This window comes from Felis catus, chromosome C1 (genome assembly GCF_018350175.1).
Source record: "Felis catus isolate Fca126 chromosome C1, F.catus_Fca126_mat1.0, whole genome shotgun sequence".
In the NCBI taxonomy this organism is placed as follows: domain Eukaryota; kingdom Metazoa; phylum Chordata; class Mammalia; order Carnivora; family Felidae; genus Felis; species Felis catus.
This window is the reverse complement of record NC_058375.1, coordinates 82,188,192-82,212,076: the sequence shown is the minus strand read 5'-3', so window position 1 is coordinate 82,212,076 and position 23,885 is coordinate 82,188,192. Positions and strand designations below refer to the sequence as shown.

Genomic DNA, 23,885 nt, shown 5'->3' with positions numbered 1-23,885 from the left:
AAATAAAATCTAAACGTTTTCTAACATCAGAATTTTACCACTCTTAAAGACATAAGAAAATCAGTCATTTTTAAAGCAGTATAACTCAAGAGAGAAAGAAAAAAATTAAGAATTAAATATCAGATTAGTGACATTCATTATATTTAAGAGCATGTTAAATTTCATAAGTTCTTCTAAATGATATCATTAGAAATTTTAAAGCAAAATTTTAATATGCCAGGACACCTCTGCAACAGATACATTTATTAAATGAAGAGTTATCTAGGATTAATGACTATTTTCTTCTAATGCTATCAGATAAACACTTCCATGAGATAAACTTAAAGAAGATGCTACTAGTATCCACACAGTTTTCTGATATCAAAGCCACAATAAAAGAAATATTTCATTTGTATTTTCCACAATCTCATTATAACAACTGTTCAATTAGAGTCCAAAGTGAATTCAAAAGGCGAAATTTAAAACTACAGTAACTCATTCATTTTGGCTCCCTAGTATTAATTTCCCAAACACCATTACCAGGAAAAGTCAAGAACTTCTGTCATACTCTTTTACAAAAGTTAGGACCTACTATATTCTACCCTTTTATTAGGAGATAGCTAATTCACACACACAGGATAGCTTGGGGCTTAACAGTTTTGTAAGTCTTGAAAGAAGCATACCTGATTTTTTCCTTTCAGCATAAGGATGTTGGTCACTTTACCAAAAGGTAAGCCTAAAGCAATAACTTCAGTTTCTGTCACTTCACCAGGTAACTTTCGAATATGAAGTACACGAGAAGGAGCACCATCCATTTTATCTTCTCCTTTAAATTTTTTACTATCATTACCATTGGCTGAAAGACATTTAAAAAAATAGTTTATTAATTTTCCCCATTTATGTAAAAAAAAGAAACCCCACAAAACAAAGTTTAAAAAAGAACTTAATTGAGCCCTGGGTCACATTGGGCTCTGTGCTCACAGCTCAGAGCCTGGAGCCTGCTTCGCTTTCTGTGTCTCCCTCTTTCTCCGCCCTTCCCCCGCTCATGATCTGTCTCTCTCTGTCTCAAAAATAAGCATAAACATTAAAAAAAAATTTTTAAAGGGGCGCCTGGGTGGCTCCGTCTGTTGAGCATCCGACTTCAGTTCAGGTCATGATCTCACGGTTCGTGGGTTTGAGCCCCATGTCGGATTCTGTGCTCAGAGCTCAGAGCCTTGGAGCCTGCTTTGGATTCTGTTCTCCCTCTCTCTCTCTCTCTACCCCTCCCCTGCTGTGTCTCTGTCTCTCAAAAATAAACATTTAAAAAAAATTTTTTTTAAATTAAAAAACATAGCTGAGTATACCTGAATAATTTCTAAAAATTAAAAAACTGGGCTTTCAAAGGGAGAGAGAATTATTATCAAATAAAATTATGTTACCAATTAAGGTAACTACTGGGTAAATGTTTCTGAACAGAGTGTGTGTAGGTATACACACACACACACACACACATAAAGAGTAATAAATGACAAGCAAAAATTGCCATTTCAGAAAGAAATTTTCCAATGGCTAAAGAACACAATTATCTTACAATTTAATCATCTTATTACAGACTAACAGAAATACAAAAAGTGTGAAATATTGACTTAGCAAAAATTAGGGTGATAAGAAATTATTAATGGTTTAATTTGGAAAATATTGTACTCAAAAAGTGGAATCAAAGAATGCAATGCTGTAAAAATAATCATCCAGTCAATCCACATGACAGCTTAACTACAATGAGTCTCTCCTAATTTACTAATATTATCACTTAATCCACCTAAGTATTTTGTCACTATCAACATCTATATAAAACTCATGGACTTCATTAACTTACTGTTATTCTGACCTTTAAAATAAACTGATATATTTTTATCCAACAAATTAGTTACCTGCCTTTATTCCAAAGCCTCACCAAAAATAAAGGTCCTACTAAAAACACAAAATTGGTGATATTTTATGTAAAACTGTTTGAAGGACTTGCAATCTATCCAATATTCCACAAGAGTAGTTCCTAATTGTCTAAAGACTAAGGGATATTTCTGAAACTAACTAAAATGAAGGATCCTCAATCCACTGAGAAATATGTATACTCCACTTGTGTATAATTTTAGGTACTTCATGGCACTCCCCAAATCAACACTACCCATAAACATTATATGTGTGTGTTGTGTATGTATATATATTCAACAATATCTATAAAATTCTAAGATCAACTTGATCTCTAAGTGGCTTTAAAATTCACTTACACACTGATTCTTTTTACTGAGTATCAAAAAAAACCAGTTACTGAGTGTCAAGAACATGTTTAGCACTGTTTGAGGCTCTGGGGGATACAGCAGTGAACAAAATGATCAGTAAGATCCCCAATGCTCTTACAGTCTAGTAGGAGAGGTGGACTAACTTACATGAACAAAATATCTCTTATAGTGATTAACTGCTATGAATAAAGCAAAGCAAAAAGTTGTTGATTAAAATGGACTTAGCAGAGAACTAGAAGAAGGTGGTGTGTTAGTGACTTTATTGGATGATTAAAGAATATCTCTAGGAAATAATATGTGAACTCACTCGATAATTAACTTATTAAGTTAAATTTAAGTCCTATTTTATGCTAAGAGCTTTACTGAAGTTTATATACAGGAATGGCCAGCCAATGCCTTTAGAAATCCCCTTTGGATGGCTTTGTACAGAAGAGTAGTAGGCTCTGGCCTCTGGATATATTACCATGAAAATCTTGCTGGCTAGCTCCTAATCACTCCAGAAATAAGAAAAACTAAAGGAAGCCCTCTATACTTCATAACTAAGGACGGTTTGTACATGCACAAGCACCTGAATATATTAGAAAGAAGAAAGAGGCTGAATTTTCTCTTTTGTGGCATTTTATTGAACAAAATCATGACTGGGTCTGTTAGCCGAAAATGTAAGTAAAGAAGGAATTTAAGGATATATGTATACTTTAAGACTTATAATTGGCATACAAACATATACTCTTATGTAAGACTACAGCCATTTCTTGGCAAAGCAAACGGAGTACAGAATCCTGATTGTGTTCTCATTTGTTCATTTGTTGGAATAACAAGAACGAATACTTCATAATCCAATCTAGAGCCCCGGGAGTTATAGGTTATGGTATCAGTAAATTTCAGTTTTTCCTAATTTAGTCTGTCCTTTTCTTTCTGGGGAAAAAAAAGCAAAAAAAAAGTACATCACAATAAAGATACTATCTATTACTGCATACATAAAGGCTTCCCTTTTTAAATTATTTTTAGAATATGATCCTCAAAAGGTTAACAGCCTGCATTTTCCCATTATAAAGAAAATAGGATAGTTTATTGTTCTGGATTTGTGTTGGGTAATTCCTGGGCAGTGTGAATTGTGAACGTTAGTAAAACAGTTAAATAATATGGAAAGGTGGAATCGTTTTGAAAAGTCAAAGAAAATAAATAACCTTATTTTTTGAAGCTACTTTTCTTCTACATCAACATTTAACATTCCCTGCAAATTAACTACATTGCAAACACTGTACAACTCTATAGTACAATCCCATTTATGGATAAGAGCTAGTTAAGTCGACCAAGGTCAGACATTAAGTAGTAAAAGACAAGAAGTAATAGAAAAAGACTGAAACTCAGGAAATAGGACTCCATGGCCTGTGGTCTTAACCCACCACACTATACAAGGATCCCAAAGACAAATATTGCATTATACACAATTGCCAAGAGAGGATCTGTCCTTTTCTTCCAAAGACCATGTAACATCAAAACTTACACTTTGGTCACACTCTGATATTCCCTCAGTTAGTTAATAGTTTAGAAGGGGTAGCTACTAAATATTCATACTTTAGTACTAAATATTCATATTTTGGTGTGAAATATTATTAAAGTTTTCAGTTTAGATAATGAGACTATGAGAACATGAAATTGGGAAATAAGGACTTCTTTAATCATACGACTAAAGCATACTTTCATCTATAAAAACACTCCAGCCCTAGAAAAGAAAAAGGGCACAAGAAAATATATAGCCCTTAGCTTATAAAACACATAGGCCATTTATTACCCTATCAGAGAAGTAAGGAAGATTGGGTCTCTCTGGGTTACAGATCTAGGATTCTTCAAAGGCAAAGAATAATTTGAACCTCTTTCCATGATCTTTTCCCTTCCACTCCTCAAGTAAATCCAGAAACTTCTGGTTTGTGTATGTAAAACCAGTAACAATTAAAATGATTTCTAAGAACTTAGGCAACAACAATATAGTAATACTTTTATTTATGCATACAGGTTGTATATAAATTGCAGAAACCTTTAATATTATTTTCCATATATTATTCAGCCTTCTTAAAGCCTTTTGCTTAAGATGTTCTTCTCAAATTTGAAACAAAATAATATGTAAAAATATGCAAAAACTGTTTCTATTTGAATACTTCCTCTGCCAAATTCAAAAGTGGTTTTCTACCACAATTCTAAAGTGACCATGTTCATTCACCTTTAATCAGTCTCTTTTTTCCCTTGACTGACCTTTGCTTTTTACTGGTGTTTATCACAGTTTTCACGTAACAGTCTCACCAAGATTCTGGGTAATTTGTTAAATCCATCCATGGCCAAAATACTGTAAGCCCTCTCATACTTACCATATCTCTGTTCTCACAGCACCCCTAACAATTCACATCTGGTTTTCTTACTTCCCTGACTCACTGTATAGTTGTTTGAACTTTCTGTTAAGCATGCATTCCCAGTAATGGTGGGAATTCCTCAAGCTGTACTGGCCCCAAAGTCCTATCTTTACTTGCTCATGTAAAACCTGGGTCTCAAAAACCACCTGCTCATTTAATTTGTAAATCTATTACCTTGGTCCCACTCATTCACCAATTTTCTAATTCTATACTTTCCACTGCATCAGCCTGAAGTGCAACATTACAAAACTTTATACTTCCACTTATTTATACAGTAGAAACTATTTAAGAAAAGATAAGTACATTCTCATTCTCTAAAGTCTTTCAGACCCAACCATGTATAAAAAAGCATTGGTAACATCCTTATCAAATGTGAAACTGAGAGGAAAAGCAGTTTCAATTCCAATCAGTTTTAGTTAAGGCTTCAGGGCAAAGCATGTTATAAAAGCTGTTGGCTTTAGAAAAATAAAAAATAAAAATAAACCTGAGTTACGAAAAATGAATGCTCATATTCTTTACATTCCTATCTGGGAAAACAGAAAACCCAAAGAAGAATTAACCAGAAATGCAGGTATATACAGAAAGACACTTCTGTTATTCTGCTAGCTGTTTAGTCAGGTCCAACAGCCACCACACAAAAAATCTTAGATTTAATGTAAAAACTGGCTATAACTCTGCATTTTCAAGAAGCTGCACTGCACAGCCTACTTGCCAGAAGTACCTTACGCATGAGCTAGGAAAAAATAGAAGGCTAAACTAGAAGACTCATGTGCTGGAATACTTCAAAGCATTATAGCAAAATGAAATGGCATTATATAAAAATGTCTTCACATAAAAATTAAAATCTCAAAGAATTCTGAGTAACATATACCAGAATCTATGGGATGATTTCAGTTTTTTCACATAAAGCAAAATATCACACTTTTAACAATATTTAAATCCTACTATTATAGAATAACAATCAGGATTACTGGCAGAAATATGTATACTTTAAAGGGACAGTCCATATCCAGAGCTATGAAGAAATGACTCAAAAAATTAAAGAGACCATATTTTACAACTGTCAAACCTCCTCTCCAATGAAAAACTAGTTATTCCTTTCAATAAAAGCCAAATCCAATACTAGTCAGAGCTAGGTTTTATTTAATGTTTCACTTTTATTTCTGAAGGAATATGTTACAAAATATTCTTTTTTTTTAATTTTTTTTTTTATTTTAAAAAAAAATTTTTTTTTTCAACGTTTATTTATTTTGGGGACAGAGAGAGACAGAGCATGAACGGGGGAGGGGCAGAGAGAGAGGGAGACACAGAATCGGAAACAGGCTCCTGCGGGGCTTGAACTCCCGGACCGCGAGATCGTGACCTGGCTGAAGTCGGACGCTAAACCGACTGCGCCACCCAGGCGCCCCCAAAAATTTTTTTAACATTTATTTATTTTTGAGACAGAGAGAGACAGAGCATAAACGGGGGAGGGTCAGAGAGAGAGAGAGAGGGAGACACAGAATCTGAAACAGGCTCCAGGTTCTGAGCTGTCAGCACAGAGCCCGACGCGGAACTCAAACTCACGCACCGTGAGATCATGACCTGAGCTGAAGTCGGCCGCTTAACTGACTGAGCCACCCAGGGGCCTCTATTACAAAATATTCTTAATGCACGACTTCTTAGTTACCTGAGACTAAAATTCTAATGACTTTAACTTTTCTCACTTCTAAATTTTTTTTTTTCCTGACACGAAAAACTGGCATGTATATAGAAAGAAAGTCTGGACAGATGAGGGAAAGGCCACTGAACAGACATTTTTAGAAATAGAATTCTATAGTAAAGTGATTTTGAGGAAACATTTTGGATAAAGCTGGAATAGAAGAATGAAATCCTCTTCTGTATCTGATAATCATAAAAGTTTCCTTGTAATACTGTCTGTAAAAGTACCTTTTTGAGACACTTGGATGACAATGGCATTTTTTTTTAATAAACTTTGTTAATGTTTTATTTATTTTTGAGAGAGTGAGGGAGGGAGGGACAGCATGAGTGGGGAGGGGCAGAAAGAGAGGGAGACACAGAATCCCAAGCAGGCTCTAGGCTCAGAGCTGTCAGCATAGAACCCAATGTGGGGCAAGAACCCACGAACCGTGAGATCATGACCTGAACTGAAGTCAGTTGCTTAACTGAGTCACCCAGGTGCCCTGACAATGGCATATTTTTCCAGGCAAGTAGAATCACAAGTTTTTAAAGGTCTTTAATGCTGTTTGCTCCTATAAGCAATCATATTCAAATTGGGGTCTGTGAGATCACATACAGACTCTCATCTTTTTTGTTAAGGAAAAAACATCTTAAAACTCAGGGTTTCCAATGTGAATGAAGGTAAAATAAATTGAAAGCATGTAAATTTCTTATGTTAAAACAAGGCTTTAAGGAATTTTATTCCATCAGAACACAAGACTCAATCATTCTTTAGTCACTGAAGTACATTGTCTTTCCTAAAGATACTTTTAAAAAGATAGTAACAAATTATTGTTTCTTTCCACCAAAACCCAATCTCCTTTTCCATGATCTTCCCTTTGTTAATGGGACTATCATCCATCAATCTAGTGATTATCTAAGCCCAAACGAATACTTCTCCCAAACCAGTCTACTTCCAAATAACTCAGAAGTTCTAATTTCTTGATACATTATTTCTTCCATATTCTAAGAACCTAAAATTCAGAACACCTTAATATCTCTGGAGATGACAGTACAGTGTTTGTCTACCCTGTGTACAGTAGTAACCCTCACTCCATACCCCACGAAACACACATGGAAGAAAAATCTTTTCTAAAATGTAAATCTGGCAAAGTCCAAGCTCCCTAACATAACAAATCAAATCTTATATGCAAACCTCTACCTATCAGAACTCAACTTTAGTCACTCCCCTTCTCATATTTCACATTCCAGCAAGATAAAACTAGGACTAGCTCATGGTTCCCAGAGGTATTCTACAGTTTCAAACTAATTTTGGACTTGTTTGAAAACTCTGTAAATCCATATAGAACATGTCCAACACCACAGAGAATTAATTTCCTTGTACTTCCTGTTCATCCGAACACCCACAGGCAACCCTTATTCTGGCTACTATACTAAAACTTGATTATCTGTTCTTTACAAAAATGGAACCACACAGTGAGTACTCTTGTGTCTAGCTTCTTTTGGTTCATAGAAGGTCTACTAATATTCACTCATGTTTTTGTGTTAATAATCATTCTTTTGTTATGAGTAAGCAGTAATCTACTGTTTGATTATACTACAATTCACTGACATTTTCCTATTTACAGACATTTGGGTAATTTCAAGTTTGGGACCATCATAAATCAAGTTTTTTATACACATTTGTACAAGTCTTACAGTGAACATGTTTACACTGGATAAAAACCTAGAACGGGGCGCCTGGGTGGCGCAGTCGGTTGAGCGTCCGACTTCAGCCAGGTCACGATCTCGCGGGCCGGGAGTTCGAGCCCCGCGTCAGGCTCTGGGCTGATGGCTCAGAGCCTGGAGCCTGTTTCCGATTCTGTGTCTCCTTCTCTCTCTGCCCCTCCCCCGTTCATGCTCTGTCTCTCTCTGTCCCAAAAATAAATAAACGTTGGAAAAAAAAAAAAAAAAAAAAAAAAACCTAGACCAGAAAGTACGAGGTCATAAGCTGTATTCATGTTTAACTTTATAAAATACTGCCAAAGTTGTTTTCCAAACTATTTTACACTTTCACCAGCAATGGCAAGTTGTTCCAACTGCTCCACATCCTTCCTCATCAACATTTACATTGCCAATCCGTTTAATTTTAGCTTAAATTCCAGTGGGTGTGACATACCTCACAGCAGTTATAACTTGTGTTTTCCTGATGACAAATATATTATTTTCGTGCATTTATCAACCATTCATATACCTTCTTTGGTCTATTTCAAAAAAAATTAGGCTGTTTGTGCTTACAGATGTGAAAGAATTCTTAAGCTATTTTGGATACAAGTCCTTTGTCAGATATATGCACAAATATGTGAATATTAGGATCTTTTCCCAACCCGTGCCTTGCCTGTTCATTGTCTTAACAGTGACTTTTGATGAGTTTTTCATTTAGATGAAATGTCTAGTTTATAAATTATTCTTTTATGGGTAGTGGTTTTTGTGTGTTCTCTAAAAAAAAATCTTCATTTACCTGAAGGTTAGATATATACTCTATATTTTTTCAAAATGCTTTATGTATTTAGTTTTTTAGGTTTAGATATACATCCATCTAACTTTTCTGTACAGTATCAGGTAGTTTGTTTCTTTTTTTCATATGTGTTTCTGTTTTCTGGCACCATTTCCCCAAATGAATGACCAAGGCACCTTTGTAAATAATCAGTTGATCATAAATATAGGAGCTTCTTTCTGCACACTATTCTATAAATACTAATCCTGTTAATATTAAACTGTTTGATTACCACAAATTTACAGTGAATCTTGAAATCAGATAGTGTCACTTTTTTTTTCTTTTGGAAAATGGTTTTAATCTAGGTCTTTTTATTTCCACATAAATTTTAGAATCAACTTGTCAATTTCAATTTAAAAGCCTGTTGAGCTTGAGTGACTTATAGATTCAATTCCATCCAATTTGGGGGAAAATGACATTTTAACATATTGAGCCTTCTAATTCATGAACATGGTTTCTTCCTCATTCAGGTCTTTAATATCTCTTTGTAGCATCTTATATAGTTACTGGTATACTTGTCTCCCAAATTATTTATTAAATGTATTCCTTGATATTTGTGTTTCTGGTATTTTTTGTAAATGGATTTTTTTCATTTCATTTTCCAGTAATTTGCTAATAATATCAGGAAACAATTTTTGTATACTGAACTGGCATCATATAACCATTCTAAATTCACTGATCAGTTCTATGCACCATTTTTTAGATTCCTTTGGGTTTTTTATTTTAAAAATTATGTTTATTGAGCAGAAGATAGTTTTACTTCTTCCTAATCTTTATGCTATTTTATTTGCCCTATGTAAACAAAAAGCAGGAGAAAATGTGAAAACAGACATTACTTCATTCCTGCTTTTAAAGAGAAAACATTCTGGCACAAAAACAGACACATAGACCAATGGAATAGAATAGAAACCCCAGAACTAGACCCACAAACGTATGGCCAACTCATCTTTGACAAAGCAGGAAAGAACATCCAATGGAAAAAAGACAGCCTCTTTAACAAATGGTGCTGGGAGAACTGGACAGCAACATGCAGAAGGTTGAAACTAGACCACTTTCTCACACCATTCACAAAAATAAACTCCAAATGGATAAAGGACCTAAATGTGAGACAGGAAACCATCAAAACCTTAGAGGAGAAAGCAGGAAAAGACCTCTCTGACCTCAGCTGCAGCAATCTCTTACTCAACACATCCCCAAAGGCAAGGGAATTAAAGCAAAAGTGAATTACTGGGACCTTATGAAGATAAAAAGCTTCTGCACAGCAAAGGAAACAACCAACAAAACTAAAAGGCAACCAACGGAATGGGAAAAGATATTCGCAAATGACATATCAGACAAAGCGCTAGTATCCAAAATCTATAAAGAGCTCACCAAACTCCACACCCGAAAAACAAATAACCCAGTGAAGAAATGGGCAGAAAACATGAATAGACACTTCTCTAAAGAAGACATCCGGATGGCCAACAGGCACATGAAAAGATGTTCAGCGTCGCTCCTTATCAGGGAAATACAAATCAAAACCACACTCAGGTATCACTTCACACCAGTCAGAGTGGCCAAAATGAACAAATCAGGAGACTATAGATGCTGGAGAGGATGTGGAGAAACGGGAACCCTCTTGCACTGTTGGTGCGAATGCAAATTGGTGCAGCCGCTCTGGAAAGCAGTGTGGAGGTTCCTCAGAAAATTAAAAATAGACCTACCCTATGACCCAGCAATAGCACTGCTAGGAATTTATCCAAGGGATACAGGAGTACTGATGCATAGGGCCACTTGTACCCCAATGTTCATAGCAGCACTCTCAACAATAGCCAAATTATGGAAAGAGCCTAAATGTCCATCAACTGATGAATGGATAAAGAAATTGTGGTTTATATACACAATGGAATATTACGTGGCAATGAGAAAAAATGAAATATGGCCTTTTGTAGCAACGTGGATGGAACTGGAGAGTGTGATGCTAAGTGAAATAAGCCATACAGAGAAAGACAGATACCGTATGGTTTCACTCTTATGTGGATCCTGAGAAACTTAACAGGAACCCATGGGGGAGGGGAAGGAAAAAAAAAAAAAAAAGAGGTTAGAGTGGGAGAGAGCCAAAGCATAAGAGACTGTTAAAAATTGAGAACAAACTGAGGGTTGATGGGGGGTGAGAGGGAGGGGAGGGTGGGTGATGGGTATTGAGGAGGGCACCTTTTGGGATGAGCACTGGGTGTTGTATGGAAACCAATTTGTCAATAAATTTCATATATAAAAAAAATAAATAAAATAAAAAATAAAAATAAATAAAAATAAATAAAGAGAAAACATTCAATATTTCACCATTAAAGAATGGAATTTGTTTTAGGCTCTTACTGGATGTCCCTCACTCAATCTGTGGAAGTTCCCTTACCAGTTTTCTGAGTTTTATCATGAATGAAATGCTGTATCTGTCCTATTGTATCTGTCCTATTCTCCTATTGACATTTTTTCCCCTTCATTCTATTATTGTGATAAATTACACTGAGTTCACTTTGAAATGTTAAACCTTACAATCCTTGGGCCCGCCTCAATTAATAATCATGAATTATCATTTACAAACTGCCAGATATGATAATCTAACATTTTGTTAAGAATATCTGCATTTATGTTAATGAAAAATATTGGTTTGAAATCTTGATTTCTTATATCCTCTTTGTTAGGTTTTGGTATCAGTCATAGCAGCATCACAAAGTGAATTTGGAGTATTCTCTGCTTCTCTTTTTCTAAAAGCAGTATACTGAAGATGGCTATTATTTCCTATGTTGAAGTTTCATAAAATACAACAGTGAAACCACCCATATCTGAGTAAACTCACCTATGAGTGAAATCACCTATGCCTGGAGTCATCTTTGTGAGAAGATTACTAATCTAATTTTTATAATAGACATAGAGCTAATCTGTATATATTATGGAGTAACAGTTTATGTCAGTGTTTTGCTAAGTTAGGTTTGTGAAGGATCTTGTCTATATCACCTAGGTTGCTGAATTTATTGGCATTACTACTCTTTGTGGTACTGCCTTATTTTCCTGTTAGTTTCTGTAGGATCTGTAGTGGTACCTCTACTTTCATTCCTGATATTGGTAATATAGCTTTCTTTTCTTGACTGATGAAACTTTTTAAAAAAATGCTTATTTGAGAGAGACAAGGAGAGTATACATATGTACAAGCAGCAGAGGGGCAGACAGACAGGGAGAGAGAGAATCTCAAGCAAGCTCCATCCACACTGTCAACGTAGAACCTGACACAAGGCTTGAACTCCCGAACCATGAGATCCTGACCTGAGCCGAAATCAAGAGTTTGATGCTTAACTGACTGAGCCACTCAGGCACCTCTAAAGCTTTTTCTAAAGTAGGTATTTTCTAATATGGGTATATACATAGACATTTTCCCCATGTACTTTCTCAAATGAGCCAACAAATTTTATTATATTTTCACTTTCATTCAGTCAGATGCCCTTTATATCTTCATGTATTATTCAGAATTGTGTAGTTCAATTTTCAAATATTTGGTGATTCTTACTTAAATTCTACTATGATCAGATACTATATAAGCTTTCAGTCATTTGAAATCTATTATTTTATGCCCTAATATATAGTCGATCATGGTGCTATATACACTTGAGAAGTTTTTCTGCAGTTAGGGTATAGTTTTGTGAATGTGAGTTAAGCCCAGCTGAATGTTCAGCACTGTTCAAATCCTCTATTTATTTTAAAGATCTGTCTTATCAATTACTGTAAGAAATGTTAAAATATCCAACAATGATTATAGACTGGTTTCTCTCTTTAACTTCACACATACATGTATTTTGTCATAAACTTTGAAGCTCTGTTATTACTGGTATAAAGTGTTTTTCAATATATTAACCCTTTAAGCACTACAAAATATGGTATTTTTATATCTGGTAATACTCCTGTCTTGAATTTTACTCTGAGGCTAATATAATCAGATGAACTTTCTTGTGCTTGTTGTTTGCACAGAGTATTATTTTCAATCCTCTTTACTTTCAGCCTATCTGTGTACTTCAACCTGACTCTAGAAGATACTGCAGTCAGACCTTGCTTTTTAATCCAGTCTGACAATCTTTGCCTTTTAATTGGACTTCTTAGACCACTAAAGTCCACAGGAAATATTCTGCAAGTCATGTAATTTTAAATATTCCATTAACCATGTCAAAAAATGAGGAGTGAAATTAATTTTAAGAATAGATTTTAGATCAATATATCTGAAATATTACCATATCAACATATAGTCAATATTTTAAAAAATGAAATATTTTACATTATTACTTTTGATACTATGTTTTTGAAACACAAAGGCATACATCTCCACACATACATCTCCATTAGGAACAGCACAGTTCACGGCCTCATACAGCTAGTGGTTACTACAGCAGATTAAAGGGTTTTTTGTTTTTTTTGTTTGTTTGTTTTTTGTTGTTTTTTTTGCTAATTTACATTTACACATTTATGTTTAACATCTGTTTATTTTCTTATTGCCTGGTGTTTTCGTGGTGTTCTTCTCTTGCACTGCACTAACAGAATATTTGATAATATTCCATTTTAATTCCTCCATAGGCTTTTTCCTTTTAAACAGCCTTTCTGAGGTATTATTCACATGCAATAAGCTGCATACATTTAAAGCATACAATTTGACAAGTTCTGACATATGCAAACATCCATGACATCTTCACCCTAAGAGAGTATATATATCATTCACCCCTAAATTTCCTTGTACCCTTTGCAACCCATCCCCCTGGCTCCTCCCCACCCCCAAATCCAATCTGCTTCAGTTTGTATCTCCTTGGGTTTTATATAAATGAATTCATACAGAATGTACTCCCCCCCCCCCGCCCATTTCTTTTACACAGTAGCATTATTTGGGTATTTATCCCTGCTATTACATGCATCAATATCTTATTCCAGGAGTGGCGGCTCAGTACAGCATAAGACTCTTGATGTTGGGGTCATGAATTCAAGCCCCACATTGGGCAGCTTTCATAAAAGAAAAATAGCTTATTCTACATGTCTGAGTAGTATTTCATTGTATCCAAAGGAATACAAGGCCAAAATTGCAATCTATTTATCCATTCATCTGTTGATGGACATGTGGATTGTTTATGGCTTTGCTTATTACAAACAAGCTATTATGAACATTCAACTGAGTTTTTTAGTTTTTTGGGTTTTTTTTTATTTTCTTTTTTTTTTTCAACGTTTATTTATTTTTGGGACAGAGAGAGACAGAGCATGAACAGGGGAGGGGCAGAGAGAGAGGGAGACACAGAATCGGAAACAGGCTCCAGGCTCTGAGCCATCAGCCCAGAGCCCGACGTGGGGCTCGAACTCCCGGACCGCGAGATCGTGACCTGGCTGAAGTCGGACACCTAACCGACTGCGCCACCCAGGCGCCCCTGGGGTTTTTTTTAAATGAACATATGCCTTCATTTTTCATGCATAAATGCCTAAGAGATAAACAGCTGACAAACGTCATTTGGTAGTTTAACTTTTTAAGAATCTGCAAGATTATTTTGTCCAAGTAGTTCTTCAAGTTTACATTCTCACCAACATGAGAGTTACAGTTCATCCACATCCTTTCCAACACTTAGTATGGTCAATCTCTTAAATATTAGCCATTATAACAGGTGCGTAATGTTATCTCACTTCAATTTGCATCTAATGATTAATGACATAGAGCATCTTTTTCATGTACTTATTTGCCATATGTTTTTGCTGAACTATCAAGTATTTTTGCCAATTTATTACACTAGGTTGTTTGTTGCCTTAAGTTTTAGCATTTATACAGTCTGAATTTATATATATTCTGGATCAAAGTTCCATATGCTCTGTAAAGATATTCTGCTACTCTATGGTTTGTGTTTTCATTCTACTATCAGTATCTGCAAAAGAACTTAGAGTCTAAAAGCTGATGAAATCCCACTTGTTCTTTTATAGTACTTTTGGGGTCCTATCAAAGAAACGTCTGCCTAATCCAAGGTCACAAAATTTTTTTACTATGTTTCTTCTAGGTCCACTCAGAGTGAATTCTTCAATATGGTATGGGGTACACATCCAAGTGTGTTTTGGTGTTTTGTTTTTGGTTTTTGCATACGGATACCTTAGTCAAAAACCAGTTGTCCATAATTATGTAGGTTTATTTCTGGATTCTATTCTGTTCTATTCATCTATTTATCTTTCTTTATGCCACTATGATACTGTTTTGATTACTCAGCTTTATTGTAACTTGAAAACAGGGAATCAGTCCTCCCAACCTTTTCTCTATTCACTTTTAACTGTACTTCCTTGTATGTTTTTTTTAATTATTTCAGTATGCAACCTTAATAGAATCTACTTTAAGTCAGAGTTAATATTCTATCACTTCATGTAAATAAAAACCTTACAACTGTAAAATTCTATTTATCTTCACTTAGTGCTGTTGTCATATAAACATCAACACACAGTCTCTGTGTGTTCACTCACTAATATTTTCCTTTATAGCTTTAAAAATATCTATAATCCTTGTGTGTTAATTCCACTATCTAGGTCATTTTGGTGTCCGCTCCTGTTGAATGCTTCTCTATTAGATGGAATGTTTTCATGCTTCTTTCCATAATTTGTAATTTTTGATGGTACGGGGGATATTATGAATGATAGTTCACAAAAAAAGACTCAGACATGTCTTCCTTAGGGGGTGTGGCTTTGTTTAGGCAAGCAATTAAATTACTGGTGATCCTTATTGTCTTGTCAGGCCAAACTATCTAGCTTCTTCACTCTTTGTTTTAAGGTTGGTGCTTAGTGTAATGGGTGATCCATTCTCTTAAGGACTGGGCTTTCTGTAGTCTAAATTGAATGCCTGAGGTTCTCTCCAAGATGTCTGCATTCTGACTTCCCAGAACTCCCAAGATCTCAGAGCACTACAGAACCTTGGGAATCACCACTTTAGCTCTCAACCCCAGAACAGGTACATTCTGACAGATCATGCAGAGTTCTCAACCTGTATACAGGCAGCCCAGCTATTATTCAAAATTCTGAATCAAGTGAATCACCATACTGAATTGTGACCCCTGCAAAATGCCCAAACCCCTGGAGAGCTTCTTTTCAGGACCTTTCGCAAATCCCAGATGTCTGAGCAGCTTTGAATTCCAGTCTGTCTTTCCAGCTCAGTGAGACCTCCATGCTCTGCTTAGATTCTCCTTTCCTGTGCTACAAGAATAGGGTAGCCCAAGGCAGAAAGCCAAAACGATCATGCGACTCCCCTCATGGATTTCCCTCTCAGGGATCTTTATCTGGTACTGTCTGCTCATCGATTCAAGACAATATATTTTATACAGTTTTGTAGTTATTATTTTTTTTTGGAGGGCACATGGAAGGAGAAGGAAAGGGTGCTATCAGTTATTCTGTCATAGCCCTACATACTAATTTTTAAAACATTTCAACTATTCATCACTATATGAATTGTTTTAAAAAAATCAAAGTGGCAAAGCAGCGTTAGACATTTGAACCTATTTGTTCAATTATTTGTACACAGTATTTTGACTATCAAAATCATGGCCTAGTGATTTTGTTTTGTAATCACGGAAAAGTCAATAATAATGATGTGTGGGCAAATTCATTATCACATCATTATGACTATGTTAAGTACTTCATTATAGTTTTTACTTAACTGAACTGCCAGGCATATGTATGTGTGTGCCAAGGCGCACCTATACATAAGCAATGGCTACCTGAAATAAATCAAAATGCTTCTAGTTTTTTACAATCCTTTTACTACCCAAAACAATTAATTCCTCAAGCAAGTAATTCAGGAAAGGGTTCAGAAAAAAGGAACTTCGGTTTTAGGTAAACAATGTAAAATGCAGGGGTATAGGCAGAATAATTAATTCATCGTCATTATCATCATCATTATCCCCATATCAAATTTTGATCCATAAAACAAGAGTCTAAAAATTAGTTTATATTTGTTTAGACAGACCTTACAACCAACCAACTTTATTTCAGACATATATACAATTTAAGAAAAATACCCTATGAAGATAATATGGAGAAAACATTAAAAAACCCAATTCAAAGAATTAAAATATTGTTATAGCAAAGAAAAAAAGGTTGAAAGCACACAGAAAAGAAAACTATCTAGCTCAATCTTTTGACTTTTATTTAGTTGGGCTTTAGAGCTTGTGGGATAGAGAATACTTCAAATATAGTAATTCCCTTTATCTGCTGTTTCACTTTCTATGGTTTCAGGTACCAGTAGTCAACCATGATCCAGAAGCAGATGATCCTCCTTCTAAAATACTGTCAAAAGGCCAACAGTACCCTAACACTGTATCACAATGCCTATACATCATTCACCTTGCTTCATCTCATCACACAGCCATTTTATAATCTCACACCATCACAGGAAGACAAAGGGTGAGTACAATACAATATTTTGAGAGACAGAGGGAGAGAGTATGCACATTCACATAGCTTTTATTACAGTTTATTGTTATCACTGTCCTATTTTTAGTTTTCGTTAATCTCTTAATGTGCCTAATTTATAAATTAAGCTTTACAGATATGTATGTACAGGAAAAAACACTGTATATATAGGGTTTTGTACCATCTACAGTTTCAGGCATCCACTGCAAATCTTGGAACACATGCCCAGGGAGGTGGGGGGAACTATTATAAAAAATTTTTCTGTAAGACACTCAAACACAAAAACTAAAAACAAAAGGATAAAAGGGGCAAGAATGAGGGGACTTTTAACATGAAAGGAAAAGGTTATATTTTTGTGATTAAAGAAAGGGCAAAAACACTTACTACTTGTCCACAAAAGTCACCAATTTTAGGTATTTTACTTGACACATATATACTCTAATAAAACTTCCTCTGTAGTGTTTCAACAAAAACATTTTTTTTTCTCCAACAGGAACATTTAAAACATTTAACATAAATTATAAAAGGCTATTCTGGTAAAGCAGACTAAATATTAGTTTTAATATTCTGACCCATAAAATGGCAAATAATTAAATTAAACACTGTTAAGAGAGTAACACTTACCTGTAACCACCATGCTGCTCATATTAGAGTTTGGACTACTGAGAACACTGCCTGAGAGTAGTTCGTCAGATCCTCTCTAGAAAAAACAAACACATTAACATAAGTTATCTTTAAATTTAAAAATATTAATCTATCACTTATCTGTATTTTCCAAGTATTCGCTGAAAAACAAATGTCAGGTGTTACATACACTACTGGCAGTATTTTAAAATATTTTAAAAGTTTAACCACTAAAATAGAAAATTAACTTTCTTGTCAATCTCTCTCTTTTCCACAAAGCCAACAGGGCTTCCTTTCTTCCTTTCACCTAAGTACTGGCTCACTACCAATAATAAAAATGTTTCCAAGCTTTCTTTTTTTTCTTTTAATTTTTAAGAGCAGATTTAGGTTTGCAAGAAAATTGAGAAGGCAGCCAACAGAGACTTCTATTTACTCCCTTCCCCCATACATACATAGCCTCCCTCATGACCAACAACTCCCACCACAGTGGTACAGTTTTTACCAAGGATCAACCCGCATGGACACATCATAATCACTGAAAGTCTGCAGTTTACCGGAGGGTATTGATGTTGTACATTCACCAGGTTTGAACAAATGTGTTAGGATGTATTTCTATCATTATAATATCATATAGAGGATTTTCATTGACCTAAGAAATTCTCTGTGCTCTGCTTTATTCATCCTTCCCCAACCCCATCCCTGGTGACCACTTAAGTTTTTACGGTCTCTAGAGTTCTGCCTTTTCCAGGACGTCATAAAGTTAGAATCATACAGTATGTAGACTTCGTAGAATGGCTTCTTTCATTTAGTAACATGGATTTAAGGCTCACCCTTATCTTTTCTTGGCTTGATAGGTCATTTTCTTTTACTTCTGAAAATTATCCCAGTGTCTAGACATACCACAAACACTTTTGGATGTTCCCAAGTTTTGACTATAAGGCTGCTATAAATATCTGTGTGCAGGGTTTTGTGTGTACATTAAGTTTTCAACTCCTCTGGGTAAATACCAAGATGCACAATTGCTGGATTGTGTGGTAAGAGTACATTTAGTTTTATAAAACTGCCAAACTGTTTTTCAAAGTGATTATACCATTTTGCATTCCCACTAACAACATATGAAAATTCCTGTTGCTTCACATCCTCATCAGCATTAAAGATTGTCAGTGCTCCACATTTTGGCAATTCTGATAGGTGTGTATCTTGTTTTAGTTTACATTTCCTCAATGACATATTTTGTGGAATATCTTTTCATATGCTTATTTGCCATCTGTACGTCGTCTTTGGTGAAGTGACTATTACGGTCTTTGGTCCATTTTCTAATTGTTTTCCCACTGTTAAGTTCTAAGAGTTCTTGGTCTGTTTTGTCCTTTATCAGATGTATCTTTTGCAAATGCCTTCTCCAGTCTGGGGCTTAGCTTCTAATTCTCTTGATACTGTCTTTTAAAGAGAAGTTTTTAATTTTAATGTGGTCCAGCATTATCAATTATATTTTCATGGACTATGTCGTTGGTGTTATATCTAAAAAGGCATCATCATACCCAAGATCATATAGGTTTTCTCCTATATTATCTTCTAAGAATTTTACAGTTTTGCATTTTACATTTAGGTTTATGATATACTTTGAGTTAATTTTTCAGAAGAGTGTTAACTGCGTCTGGATTCATTCTTTTGCAAGTAGATGTCCAATTATTCCAGCAGCCATTTGTTAAAACGCCATTATTTGCTCCACTGTCTTGCCTTTGCTCTGTCATCAAAGATAAGCTACGTTTACAGGGGGCTCTATACTAGGATCTCTATTCTGTTCCACTGACCTATTTGTCTATTCTTTCACCAAAACCACACTGTCTCAATTACGGTAGCTTCACAGTAAGTGCTGAAATTGGGCAGGATCAGTCCTCCGATTCTGTTCTTCTTCAATATTGTGTTGACTATTCTGGGGTCTTCTGCCTCTCCACAGAAACTTTAGAATCTGTTTGTTGATATCCATAAAATAACTTGCTGTAATTTGGGCTAGGATTGCACTAAATCTGTACGTCAAGCTGGAAAGAACCGGTATCGTGACAATACTGAGTCTTACTATCCACAAACATGGAATATCTCTCCATTTATTTTGGTTTTTGGTTCATTAATCAGAGTTTTGCAGTTTTCCTCACATAGATCTTCTATATATTTTGTCAGATTTATACCTAGGTATTTCACTTTCTGCGGTTCTGTCAGTGATATTGTGTTTTTAATCTCAAATTGCACTTGTTCACCACTGATATATAGGAAAGCAGCCGATGTTTGTATATGAACCTTGAATCCTGCAACAGTGCAATTATTGCTTCTTAGTTCTAGATTTTTTTCAGTTCTTTCAGATTTTCTACATATACCATGTCATCTGTGAACAATTTTATCTCTTCTTTCTTGATCTGTGTACCTTTTCTCTTTTCTTGCCCTACCACATTAGCAAAAGCTTCCAATAGGATGTTGAAAGGAAGTGATGAGATGGAATGTCCTTTCCTTGTACCTAATCTTAGAAAGTGTTGAGTTTCTCACCATTAAGTTCGATGTTACCTGTAGGTTTTTTATTTTTTGTAGATATTTTTCATCAAGTTGAGGAAGTTCTCATCTATTTCTAGCCTCTGTCATAAGTGGATATTAGATTTGTCAAATGTGATTTTTCTTTTTTCAGTCTACTGATGTAATAGATTAACCTAGTTTTCATTGTTTTTATGACAAGTATGCAATATTGCATTAAGAAAAGGGGCTCTGTAGTCTAGTTTCCACCTACCAGCTATGTAACTAGTAAATAATTATCCTAAGTTTTAACTTCCTCATTTGTAATATGAAGAAAGTATTTACATTAAAATCCTTGGGATTAAATGCTGTAACACACAAACAGTGGTTACCAGACAGTGTGCCTAGCCCACCGCAGCAGTGTTCACTATAATATTCCGAAGTGTCAACCAAGCACAGGGTCCATATATAACTGTTGACTAATGAATGAATGCTGATTATTAACAGTTGCCCAAGTTCTCAGAAAACACAGACTCCCATACTTTTCAAAAGTATACTTGACCTGTTTTCATGTATATATATATTATTAGTTTACTTTTTAGATGTTTGCGGGAGTCATAATCCTTCCATACCAGTGGGGGTTCATAAGTAACTCTGGAGATAAGGGGTGAGGAATCTTAGGTCTTCTGAAGTATAAAAGCCTGTAATTCTGATGTGTGGTGTGCAGAACACTCTCCTTCCTACAATATATGTTCATTAACGAATTAATTTTTTTTTTAACATTCTATTTGTGGTCTTGTTTCTCCCTCAAATGATTTCACACATGCTGCTAAACTACAGTAGGTTTAACAGCCTTCATAACAGAGTCAGTAGAATATAAAATTATTTGCAATTCTTGATATTTTTACCAAAATTACTGAAAATATGTTTATAAACATTATTTTTAAAAAAAGTTATGGGGTGCCTGGGTGGCTCAGTCGGTGAGCGTCCGACTTGGGCCCAGGTCATGATCTCACAGTCTGTGAGTTCAGGTTCCGCGTTGGGCTCCATGCTGACAGCTCAGAGCCTGGAGCCTGCTTCAGATTCTGTGTCTCCCTCTCTCTCTGCCCCTCCCCCACTCGCTCACGCTCTGTCAAAAATAAACATTAAAAAAAAATTTTTTTTTAAAGTTATGTTGGCTTTTCCACTGAATATAAAGCTTACCACTACTATGCCCAAAATAAGTGATTCTATAGTACTAATAACGTTAATGTTTCCACATTAACTGATAGGACAATTTTATTTGCTATATCTTGACACTGATGCTTAACTTGGAAAAGATATAAAATCAAATGACTCAACAGAATCGTGATTGATGGTTGTTCCACAATACTGGCTATGGAAACGAACTAAATTAGAACTTAAATTCGGAATAACAATCTCTACTAAAAATACATATTTTTATAATTAATTCATCTAAGATGGATGTCAATTAATTTTAGATTCCGTTAAAAGAAATGAAGTGTTAAGATACGCATTGACGTGCTTTTTAAAATCTGACCACAGAAACTTTTTCCTGTATAATGACCATTTCATGAGAAATTAGTATCCCACAAAAACAATCAGAAAAATGCTAACATGGAAAGATACAACTTATACGTCAAAGAAAAAATAAGCATAAACATATAGGATTAAGTATAAAAGCACATTTAAATGACATTTTACAATCATTCCAGTATTTGAAATTTTTTTAATTTTATTATTAGGTATTATGTTCATCATAATAGTACAATCCAAGTACCATCCATCACTCCCAGGTGGAAGAGCTGCTGAAACTACCAGGAAGGCGAGCAGTAACTGGAGGCTGAGACTGACAAGAGTCCTGGGCTCTGCCAGGTTTCAGGACTAAGAACTGCCCGAAGACTTTCTTTTCTGGAGAAGGAACCACGACAGAAAGTCATGGGGCAAGGATGCCAACAAGTTCCTGAGAAAAACTAGATTTTCAAAAGGAAGGAACTCACTCACATGACTATTCCTGGTGTCCTTGACAAACCTCAGGTTGAGAATGATCAAAGGAAAAAAATGAAACAAGACAGCACAATTATACATCACCAAACCATGCAGACAAGAACAAAAGCTTAGGAAATAATGAAGCCACAAGATGAAGCTGGCCTAGTGAATAACCTTTATGGAACAAACTGATACCATTTTAAGCCAGCAGGACTTTGGCTTATGAGAAATAAACTTGCCTATTTCTGCCACTATGTTCTGCATTTTATTACAGTAACTTAGCCTTCACCCTAACACATATTTACCTGTAATGTGAAGAAATGGCACTGCCATTTTTATTTAACTGGTTATCTCTATAAGGTCACAAAAATTGAAATTGGATCCCTATCTAATACAATACACAAAAAATAGTAATTTTCTGATGGGTTACAGACAAATGTAAGAGGCGTTAATTTAAAAACTTCTGTAACATATGAAGATATCTTTATGACCCTCAGGTCATGTAAGGACTTTTTAAGTTATAACACAAGAAAATGAACCGTGTGAGAAAATACTCCTAGAGAGTGGCCACAAAATTTCTCTAAAAGAAACTGTATCCCAACAACAGATGAAAACATAAAAACTATTACTAGAGATGGCTTTAAAGATTTCCAACAATCAACAGCAAAGATATCAATAAGAACAAGGCAAAGATTCAAATGGTGGAAAAAGAACACATAAATAATTTTAATTATGATGGCAATGGGAACTCATGGCCATATTAAAACTCTATACATTAAAATTAGCAGTTTTTATTCATCAAAACACAGTATTAAGTGAAAAGGAAATCTACAAACTAAGAAATGATATGAGTAACATAAATAACAGAGAATCAATAGCAATACATAAAAAACTATAAAGTTGGTTAAATTCAAATTTTTATTAGGCAAAGACATAAATAGATATTTCATAAAATTTCACAAAAGAAACACTAATGACCATAAGTATGTCGGGAGAGGGGCGCCTGGGTGGCGCAGTCGGTTAAGCATCCGACTTCAACCAGGTCACGATCTCGCGGTCCGTGAGTTTGAGCCCCGCGTCAGGCTCTGGGCTGATGGCTCAGAGCCTGGAGCCTGTTTCCGATTCTGTGTCTCCCTCTCTCTCTGCCCCTCCCCCATTTATGCTCTGTCTCTCTCTGTCCCAAAAAATAAATAAACGTTGAAAAAAAAATTAAAAAAAAAATAAGTATGTCGGGAGAAAATAAAGATGTAACGCCTCATTAATAATTAGGGAAATATAAGAAAGACCAAAGAAATTACTACATACCAAGATGGCAAAAACCAAGGAATTTAACACTTGACCAAGTGCTGATGAGAATCTGAAACAGTAAGAACTCTTGTATACTACTGTTAACATTAACTGGAGCAAAACACCAACAAATAATCTGTACTACCTTATGAAGTTTAACACACTGTACAT

At 35.1% G+C, this 23,885-nt stretch overlaps 1 protein-coding gene and 1 long non-coding RNA gene across 8 annotated transcripts in view; one reads left to right on the top strand and one right to left on the bottom strand.

Annotated features, from left to right (window-relative positions):
- PTBP2 (polypyrimidine tract binding protein 2) overlaps positions 1-23,885 on the bottom strand; it is an 84,143-nt gene that overhangs the window by 37,706 nt on the left and 22,552 nt on the right. For all 7 annotated transcript variants that reach the window (XM_006934931.5, XM_006934932.5, XM_045036244.1 and 4 more), the window contains 2 exons: positions 17,940-18,015; positions 663-835 (listed from right to left, as the gene is read on the bottom strand). In XM_006934931.5, the coding sequence (XP_006934993.2) occupies positions 663-835; positions 17,940-18,015 (249 nt within the window). The remainder of the gene's footprint in view (positions 1-662; positions 836-17,939; positions 18,016-23,885) is intronic.
- Positions 17,149-22,681, top strand: LOC123379708. Its single transcript, XR_006584576.1, has 2 exons — positions 17,149-17,306; positions 22,184-22,681. It is a non-coding gene; the product is annotated as an uncharacterized LOC123379708 (long non-coding RNA).